This window comes from Benincasa hispida, chromosome 3, assembly GCF_009727055.1.
Source record: "Benincasa hispida cultivar B227 chromosome 3, ASM972705v1, whole genome shotgun sequence".
Lineage (NCBI taxonomy): Eukaryota > Viridiplantae > Streptophyta > Magnoliopsida > Cucurbitales > Cucurbitaceae > Benincasa > Benincasa hispida.
The window spans coordinates 58,880,455-58,890,662 of NC_052351.1; the positions used below are offsets into that span (position 1 = coordinate 58,880,455).

General features: G+C 35.4%; 1 protein-coding gene across 2 annotated transcripts; it reads left to right on the forward strand.

Moving 5' to 3' along the window:
* Positions 1–876: 876 nt before the first annotated feature.
* On the forward strand, positions 877–9,439 carry LOC120073600. 2 transcript variants are annotated; one of them, XR_005480767.1, is made up of 4 exons: positions 880–1,129; positions 1,533–1,724; positions 8,620–8,745; positions 8,829–9,439. XR_005480767.1 is itself a non-coding variant. In XM_039026417.1 (3 exons), exons 2-3 carry the CDS (start codon positions 1,602–1,604, stop codon positions 8,680–8,682), a joined length of 186 nt encoding a protein of 61 aa, XP_038882345.1. In that variant the 5' UTR covers positions 877–1,129; positions 1,533–1,601; the 3' UTR covers positions 8,683–9,439. The 2 variants fall into 2 exon arrangements, 1 of the variants encoding a protein (XP_038882345.1); XM_039026417.1 differs by having other exon boundaries at positions 877–1,129; positions 8,620–9,439.
* The last annotated feature ends 769 nt before the right edge of the window (positions 9,440–10,208 follow it).

A 10,208-nucleotide genomic window follows, 5' to 3' on the forward strand; every position in this document is an offset into this window, starting at 1 on the left:
TCTAGGAAGCTCAGCTCTTGAGCCTTTGAGTCGGAGTAGGGGGATAATGAATTGAGAGCTGTGTAAAACCATTGAATTCTACCCGCACTCGGATGAGGCGACGAGAAAAGATTCTTAAAATAGCCAATGGCAGCCCCACTAATACCATTATCATTCTCTACTCATCTTCCATGCTCGTCAAAGATACTGTGGATCGTATTCTTCTTTCTTCTAAATGAGGCTTTGTAATGAAACTCTTTTGTATTTTAATCCCCCCAACGAAGCCAGTCTTCTCTCGTCCGAGCTCTCTAGTATCTCTTTTCTTTATCCCTCAAAAGCTTAAGGTCCCGCTCAACTTTAGTCACCCTTCTTCAGTCAAGATTGCCACCTTGATACATTTGGCAAATCTCAAATTCCCTTTTTACTATCACCTAGACTAAAATAGTCTATGTTAAAATAGTTTGTATTTGGGGAATAAATTATTTTTGTTTGGATAGGAAATAGTAAACGTTGTAGCAAAAAAAAAAAAAAAAAAAAAAAAAAAGAGGATGAGAGAAAAATAGTAAATATAACAAAGTGGATTTTGAAATGGTATTCCCTATACTTAATTGTAGATATTATAAACAGTTGTACATACCACTATTATTGTTGGTGCCTCAAACATAAAGTATACTATAATAATCCACTCTACCAATTTCTAGTTGGTGTTTCAAATGGCTCTTTAATGTTTCATATGCTTTAAATTGAGAATGGACTTTATTTCTGATTAAATTATTTGATAAAAGTTAAACAAACGAATTGTTATTAAAAATTGAAAAGTGAATAAACATAAACGGCATGAATCGTTAAGATTCTCCGCAATCACATTTTGCTCTCGCAAGCGCACTCACAAACGGGATCTAAGTTCTGAAACTGTTATATATTTATAATAATTTTAATAAAAAACAATATTTAAAAAAAGAAAAAAGAAAAAACCAGAAAAGTAAAACAAATCAACCCTAAAATCAGATTTCCCTCGCAACTTCGTCTTCAACGCACGCCACCCATCTTCTTCTTCCCATTTCTTCGACTAAGCAACGCCGTCTATCTCCCTTACGCTGTTCGCCGCTGACTATCCTCGCCCCGCCTCCGCCTTGCCTTCCCGCCGCCGGTCAGTTTCAAAGCTCTCTGTTTTTTATTTTCTTTATTTTTTCACTTTCTTTTGAAACCTGCTTTAATTTTAACTTTGTTTTGATTTGTTGAATTATAAATGTTTTGTTGGGTACATGTAATATGTACTTGGTGGATTAAATTAAGTATTTTTATGTTATTAATTTAGCTTTTTACGTTTTTTTTGCATTACATTTAGTATATATATAAAAAATGACATATCTTAACGTATCTATGTTTTAGCTTTTTAGAAATTGATATATCATCGTATTTTTTTTGTATTTGTATACTTTATAGGGATACAGTTTTTTTTTTTCTCCTTAAATTAATAATAAATTCGATTCTTGTTTTCCTGCTGCTTGTTTAAAATTACTGATGACATGTTCTTTGTCTTCTTTTTTTAGAATTCCTGAATTCACTTCTAAAACTCAGATCCAGCACTTGTTAGAGCTTTAAAAATTTGATTGAAAACTATGCCACACCGAACACGACCTATGACTGCGCTTCTTGTATTTACTGGTCTCAATGTTGTGCTGGTGTCAACCATCACTCCAGTTTATGATTTTGTGTGCTTTCATCCATACTGGGAAAGAAGGGTATTTTCTTTTATCACTTCCAAGTTATTTGCATGATATATAAGTATAACTATCATCTTCGTAGGGTTCATCATGTTGCTTTTACGCACATCTATACGAGCTTATTGTACTTATGGTAAAAATATATTGTTCTGTGTTTGCTGTCGATTCTCATTGTCTTGGTTGCTCTGTTTAGCTTTAAAGTGGTGATAGAATATCTGAACTAGTATATGCTTGTTGTAAGGTTTCACTGGAGAGGGTAAGTTGCAGTTGGCTGGGGGATTGTTTAGTTTCTAGTTGTAAGAATTAGAGGTTGTCACTAGTCTGAGAATGTTATAGTTGTGGAATTGGAATTTTCATTAGAAACATGTACTGTGTACTAGGAGAAGGGGAAGGGGGAATATTTTGAGGAAACTTTTTTATTTTAATAAAAAAATAATTTCATTGATGTATGAAATTTACAAAAGGGATGGATGATCGATGATGATTACAACAGGCTTTCTCAATTGGATAAAAAGGAAGCATAACTATGAAGCAAATATGCCTAGACAATTTACACCAAGAGATAGCATAGTAGATAATGAGGTCAAAGAGCACTTTTAAAATTGTGCCTTGTTCAAAAAGAAAAAAAAAAAAAAAAAAACTCTTTGATTATGCTCTTTCCAAATGACCGAAAAGAAGGCCTTGTTGATGTGGGCCCGTAGTAAGGCTTTGACATTTTTGAAGGGGTAGCCTGATAAGACAAAAATGAGGATATCCTTCACATCTTTGGGGAGAGACCAAAGCCAATCAAAAGTGTTGAGAATTCACCTCTCACATCCTCAAAACCCACAGAATTGCATATTCAGCTTTGCATAATTCAATTTTTGGATATGGATAGGGGACTTCTGTCGAATAAACCTTGGAATTCAGAAGTATTTCACATGCTCTAAAATGTAATTACCCGGCAACCTAAATCCACTCTCTCATCAAGTTCATTCATCTCGATAGGCTTGGTCTATAGTAGGTGTTTTTATTAATTGTGTGGTCTCAGATAGATAAAGGTTTTGACGAAGTCCAATTTTTTGGATATTCCGCCAACGAGTCATTTGGTGGGGGATTTGTGTTACAACTGCAAAAAGAATGTGGCCATTAGTCAAGAGTCATTGTGAATGCAACATTAATTTATTTCTCCTTTTTTTGACAATGGGAGTGAGAAGAAAGCTATTGCAGCGACAATGTTTATGGAGTTGGGAACTATTGTAATACAGGACTTCTTGTTGATATTGATTGTCCTCTTCTCTTCATAAACCAGCAGTAATACTTTCATTTCTTGAAGTCTGAAGTAGATAAGATGTGGCTAATTGATGATTCAAATGCTGAAGAATGCAAGGTTGTGGTTCTTGATGTGGAAGCAAATACATAAGTGATAAGGGGATAGGAGTTTAGATTTTTGAGAGGCACAGATGATGTTTGGGTCAATGTACCATGGAACAACCATGGAGTTGTTGGTGATAGCTGTTACGTAATTTTAGCACAATATGCTCTTAATAATTAATGGGTCATATCCTAACGCAACCGCTAAATCAACAATATTAAGTATGCAATAGGAGGATCCCTTAGGGGTGTTCACGGTTTGGTTTGGTTCGATTTTGACCAAAACGGAAAAACCAAACTGAACCCCTCGGTTTGTCTTATAACTTAACCGAAAAGCCTCAATATCTACCTCGGTTTCGGTTTAAAATGAACCAATACGGTTTTGGTTAAAAAATGTTTGGTTACAATTTTAACCGATCACTCACCAAATGTGTTTTGAGGTTGAGGTGGGACAAAGAAGAAGGCGAAGAAGATTTGCTTGATCGGGTTAACACTTTAGTTAGGCTTGCTAGGAAGATGACCTTGTTAATGGGTGTTTTTGCTATATTCTTTGTCGGAAGGCAGAGGAAGATTTGGATAATCTCTTATGGGATTGTTAGTATGTGAGGTATGTGTGGAGTTACTTCCCGTAGGAGTTTGATGTTCAAATTGTTGACCAGAGGGATATTCGTGCAATTATTGAGGAGCTTCTCCTCCATCCACCTTTTAGAGAGAAGCCGTTTTTTGTGGTCTACTGGGGTTTGTACTGTGTTATGGGATATTTGGGGGGAGGAACAATAGATTGTTCAGAGGTAGGGAGAGAGATCCTTGTGAGGTTTGATACCTAATGAGGTTTAATATTTCGCTTTGGGCTTCGATATCAAAGCTTTTTTTGTAATTATTATCTAAGGTACATTTTACTTGGTTGGAATCTCTTTCTTTAGAAGGGATGTGTTTGTGGGCTTGTTTTTTTGGATGCCCTTGTATTCTTTCATTTTTTCTCAATGAAAGTTGTTGATTCAAATAAAAAAAAAAAAAAAAGAAAAAAGAAGAAGGCGCAGATGAATTGTGTAGATGACGACGATTGAAGTGAGAAATGATGAAAAAGAAGTCGATAGCAACGCATGAGGAAGAAGCCGACGACGACATATAGGTCATAATACATGTAAAATAGGGTGCAAGATGGTACAGAAAGAAGAAAGAATGAGGAATGAGTAAGAGCTTTAAGAGAGATAGAAGAAAAGTAGGAGAAGGGGAGGAAGGAGGCGCATGTTGGTAATGATGAAAGAGAGAGAATTGAAATTACGATTTCACAAGTTTTCGTTCTTTCTTAGTTTTTTTAAATATTTATTAGGTGTGGGCTAAAAGTTATTTAAGCCAATGGGCCTTCATGGGTTATTCAAAAAGAGTTGGGTTGGATAACCATAATGGGTTAGCCTAGTGGTAAATAGGGGGATGACCTTGATAAAGAGCTAAGAGATCATGGGTTCAATCCATGGTAGCCCTCTACCTAGATTGTAATATCCTTCGAGTTTCCTTGACACCCAAATGTTGTAGGGTCAAGTGGGTTGTCCTGTGAGATTAATCAGCATAAGCTTAGCCCAGACACTCATAGATACCAAAAAAAAAGAGAAAAAGAGTTGGATTGGGAGGGGAGGTAAGTCGGGCTGCACCTATCTTCTGTGCAACCCAAGTTGCACCCAATGGAAAACTGCCACGTGGCAATTTTATTTTATTTATCAATAATTTTTTTTTGTGCGGTAAAGAGGAGGGAGCACTAGGTTACACTTAATCATTGCTCTTATTGTTTTACTGGGTTGGGTTTGGTTTGGTTTTACTAGAACTATATATTACTACACCAACGACCGGACCAAACCCGTTAGTTTTTAGAAAGATAAGTCGAGAAAACCTAAATATTCATAAAAATCGAACCAAACCGGTTGGTTTGGGCCGGTTTTTGAACACCCCTAGGATCCCTAAGGCTTTATGTTGTTGTTTTTGTTATATTTGTTAAGAGATTATCAATGCTAGATTATCTTGTGGAAGATTCTTCGTCATCTGTTTTGAGGCTATAATCGTCCATTAAATTCAACATCCTAAATGTATTGGTTATGAAGTTAACTAATGATTACCAAAAATGTTAAGTAAAATAAGCCTAGTTCCATGTGTGGTGGTGGAAAATCTACCTCGTTAGGGGATGGTTGTGTGTGTGCGTGTGTGCGCGCGCGCTTGTGTGTGGATTGGGTGGGTGGCGATGGCGTGTGGACCTCAAAATTTTTAAAAATCATTTACCTATCTCTTTTATGTGGTGGTAGGTCCCCCTTTCTAGGGCTTAATTTAATTGTATACTATAATTGGCCATTTATGAATGACTCACTTGTTCTTTGGCTCGGATGGCGTATGGCACATGACTGGTGATTTGGTAGTTTGGGTTGGCAGGCTTGGTGCTTGGGCATCGAACTGTCGTTGCCAGCTCCTCCTCATGGATGTGCCCTGAAGAAGTGTTTCGAGCAACCGCAATCGATCAGTTCTTGCATCAGTACCTCACACGATGGAAGCGTCGTGTCTTGTTCTCTTTCTATTGGCACCCCTCTCTGATGCACGAAGAACCCCGAAGCCCGCGTTGCGTTCTACTTTGGCCTTTCCAAGGCTCATCGCGGCCTGCATCATAGGTGCTCGCTCTCTCATATGCGGTTCATTCGGCATGATGTGCTTGGGAAGTCTCTCAAACGTGTTGCCTCTACATGTTGCTTGAACGAATGACGCTCGCTCCTTGCATTGATCTGGCACCCGTTGTGTTCACTGACGGTAGCAGGGTGCTGTCATGTAGGCTACAACGTCGTGTAGGAATGCTACCAGGTTGATCCTGCCAGTAGTCATATGCTTGTCTCAAAGATGAAACCATGCATGTGTAAGTATGAACTAATCCAGACTGTGAAACTGCGAATGACTCATTAAATCAGTTATAGTTTGTTTGATGGTATCTGCTACTCGAATGACTCACTTGTTCTGGGTGTTACTATAGCTGGACTTGGGTTGGTCAAAGAAATGTGGATTATTATCAGTGCCTGTATGAAATTGGGGAGATCTTATCTCCTGATTGTTGGGAACTTCAAGAGCATTAGGTAAGCTATATGCACACAGACCATTGGGCAAGAGAGATTTTTATTCTTCATGGGGGGGAAGGAGATCCTCCAGAAGTTATGCTTGTCTATCAGCAACACTCCTATTAACGAAAGATAGTGGAACACTGAAAAATGATCTGAAAACTTGTATTATGGAGATTTAAAGTTCCCAACAAAGTGAAGTTATTTTTGTCCCTTCGCATAAGCATATAAACACGTATGAGTGACAAGCTCCAAAAAGGAATCCTCATACCTCTCTTCTCCAATCGTATGACTTGTATGAGTAAAGATAAAATGATAAATCATACTTTTCGGGCAGTTCGTTGGCAGTAAGCTGGTACTTTTGATACAAGTCTTTTGGTATAGTTGATTGTATGCACGAAAACATAAAGATTGTGCTCTTAGATTCTATCAGGTTGGTGGAAATTCACTGCGTGCTCTTGGGTTGAACTGCACAAAAGTTTTTTGTGCTATCTATGAATTTGAATTGGGTCGAACGTCCAATTGGTCAAATGTATAGAAAGTCTGAATTGGTAGAATGTTAAAGGTGTAGTGATCAATGATTAATGCATGGGAATCACAATAAAAGGTCAAATAAATTTTTCATTGTGAATCCAAACATAGTTTAGTGAATAGGTCATCTATTACCTACCTAAAGTTGAAGATTTGGTCTCCAACTTCATTTGTTGAATGCAAAAACAAAAATAGTATTCATCAAGTTGTTAAGATAAAGAAATTAAAGATTTAGAAATTAGAATGAATGAATTAAAGAGAGAGAGAGAGAAACAAGTCTAGTGCTAATACCCAATAGTCGGAGTCTGACCAACAAAATATTTATAACAGAAATAATAGGCTGTTGAATGGCGAACAGCAATCAAAGAATCAAAGAAGGGAACATTTTCCTTTATGCCTAAAATTGAACCACAGTATGAAGACATCACGTTGAAGTCATTATTTACAAAGTTTTTAATTGAAAGTAGTTTTAGAAAAACAAAAGTGAGAGCCGATCCCTGGACCTTAAGGTGTATGCATGCAAGAAGTAATGGAAGGGACCTATTGCTGACGAGTGTTGTGCTGTTATGGGGCTCAAAATATTGTAGTTAGTCGTTTGGCAGCATTATGGGTTAGGGAGGAGGGAGTCTGAGTTAGGTTGCTGAGCACATTAGGTAATTTCATACTATCTATGAAATTGTCTTATTAAAACTCCCCCCAAAAATAAGTATTGGGATAGATAAGGAACTCTCCGATCTCCTGTACCTCATTCTTAGTTTTTGTGAAAATGAACCAATACTTATCAAGAACATTCTTAAAGGAAACAAGAAATAATGACTGTGCAAACATGGTTTTATAAGACTATTGTTATAAAATAACGTTAAACTGTCCTGAAAACAGTTTTTCAAAACAGGTCCTATACTTCTTTCGGTCTTAAGTTCTATGGATTTTGTCCTTAATTTATCTTGTCATTAAAGCGTTTCATATCTTATACGTACCACTTATGAAGCATAGATACTTCATGTGAGACAAAGAATTAGTATCAAACACGTATCAGATATCGATACTTTCAGATACTTCCCAGATACGTATCTGACACGCGATTTGACGTATCTATTTTTATGCGTGCTTTTTTTTAAAGAAAAAAGACAAGTAACTCATCTAATCTTTTCCTATCTAAAATTAGGCAACCTATTCAAAAAGCTCACTACTCAAGTCCACTAAGAAAACAAAATAAATAACGGACCAAACCCTAGACTAGAATCATATAATCTCCATCTTCACATTTGAGTCCCCACAAAGTCCACCAAAATATAAACCATTTGGATATTTTCAACAATTCAATGAAGAAGTTCTTTGTTTATCTTCATACTTTTCCCTCTAATCTTCTTCTTCTTTATAATATGAGTCAATTTTCTATTACATTTTCGTAACTATTGTACTTCAACATCTTAGATGTTGCTTTTTTTGTATTGTATTTCAGTGTTTTGTATTCTATTTTGTGCTATTGTTATTAACTTGTATGCTAAATTTATCTATATCCTATATTTTCTTAAAGAAAAAAAATGTATCTTCAACGTATCAGTATCCTCATTTTTTTAGAAATATATATTTAAAAAATGTATAAAAAATGACGTATCCTTAGACGTATCCGTATCTTAGTTTTTTAGAAATTGACGAATCGTCGTATCCGATCGTATCTATATCGTGTACCCGTATCTGTATTTGTGCTTCATAGCGTACCACATTTAATGTTGTTAGCATATTAGCAGCCTCGCAGCTCTGCAGCTATTTTGTATTGCACTTACCCACCTGCTTGGATAGCAAGTTTGTGAGTTTTTTGGTCGGCATCCACAAACCCGTTAATAACATGGACTATTCAGTTCCAAAACTTCCAAAAAAAAATAAATAAATAAAAACCTCTCTTAGTTTTTGTAATAGATATTCTCATATTCTTGCTGCAGAGGGAACGGCGTCGGCAGCAACGTGAAGCTGCTACAGGGAAAGAGCTTTTATCTGACAGATGAGCATCTGCAATACCTTAGGGGTTGTACATTGTATCAAAGTTTCCCATACTCAAATCTTTTTAGGTGGGATTTTCTCTTATCCTTTCCATCATTCAAGAAATGAAGATAAGAATGGGATAAGAAAACCCTTTGTTTGCCAACTGCAGGATTTATTGTCCACTGATTGCAAGATTGTTGGAAAAGACTTAGAACTGGACCATTAGATTCAGAAGCTGTCCTGATTGATATGTCATAATCAAACTACCTTCTCTTCTATACTCATTTCTTTTTCTTTTTATTTTGTTAATATCTGCTTTGCTTGAGCAGTTTGCTTTTCCAATGATACAGATAGTTTACACAAAGTTCATATGTTCTTCCTCATGGTCTTTTGACAAAATAAGTCTGAAAATGATGTTTTTACTGTCTATAATCACTACCTTACAGATTCATTCTCTTCCATGTATAATTGTTCCATTCAAGTGATGATGTCTTGGGACGAAAATAGCAGGTTCATTTTTTACCTATATATACATATTGCGTTCTTGTAGTTTTAACTTCTTACCGTTTCGTAAGTGAACACTTGCATCTTTGTGATTCGGATGCTAAATGTACTTGTTTTGCTGTGACATCAAATTGGAGGTTTGTTTCAAATTATGTTGAACTGTAAGGTTGTATTTGCAAATAAGATATCGATGGGACTTTTATGTCGTTTATCACCACATTATCAAACTACATGTACTTGTGTAAAATTAATATATAAGCTAGAGAGAATTTGTAATTGATTTCTAAGTTGTGTATATATATTTTGCTTCTTCATGATGTAGGGAATGTGCAATATGTTTTTGCCTGCCAGATTTTTCTTTGATCAGAACTCTCAACTCTTGGGTCATTTTTTGTGCTTGATTGCTACGTCTTTTGTCTGTAAAAGACCTAAATATTATCAGATGTGTTTTACGAACATGTCTTCCAATATTTGTTTAGGTTACTTGAAATTTTAAAGCTATATGATGTTAGCTTTGTTTTTTCGTTTCATAAAATGCAAATTTGATCATTTTTTTTTCTAAGGAGACGATCTTCTGTTGTGAAAATATGATTTTTGGGTATGGTCGGTGCAACGTTTATTTTCGTGGGTTTTGTATTTACTAATGTAACTAGTGGGTAAAGATTTAGGCATTTAGGTCCGATTCGTAACCATTTTGTTTTTAGTTTTTTGTTTTTAGAATTAAGCTTATAGACATTATTTCCATCTCTAAATTTTTAAGGTGTGTTTGAAATATACTTTCAAGTGTTCAATTTCAAAAATAGTCATTTTGGAAGAAATTGTAATATTTGACAATTACTAAAAATAGCTTTTTAAGTGTATTTTAATAAGTTTTTATCAAAAGTGTTTAAATAAAAATGAGTTTGTTGAAAAACATTTTTTTTAAGTCAATCTAAATTGATTCTTAATTTTTTGTTATCTATTTTTTTATCAATTGTACAAAATCAAGTCAAATTTAAAAACTAAAAAAAAGTAATTTTTAAAAACGTTTTTACAATTGGATTAA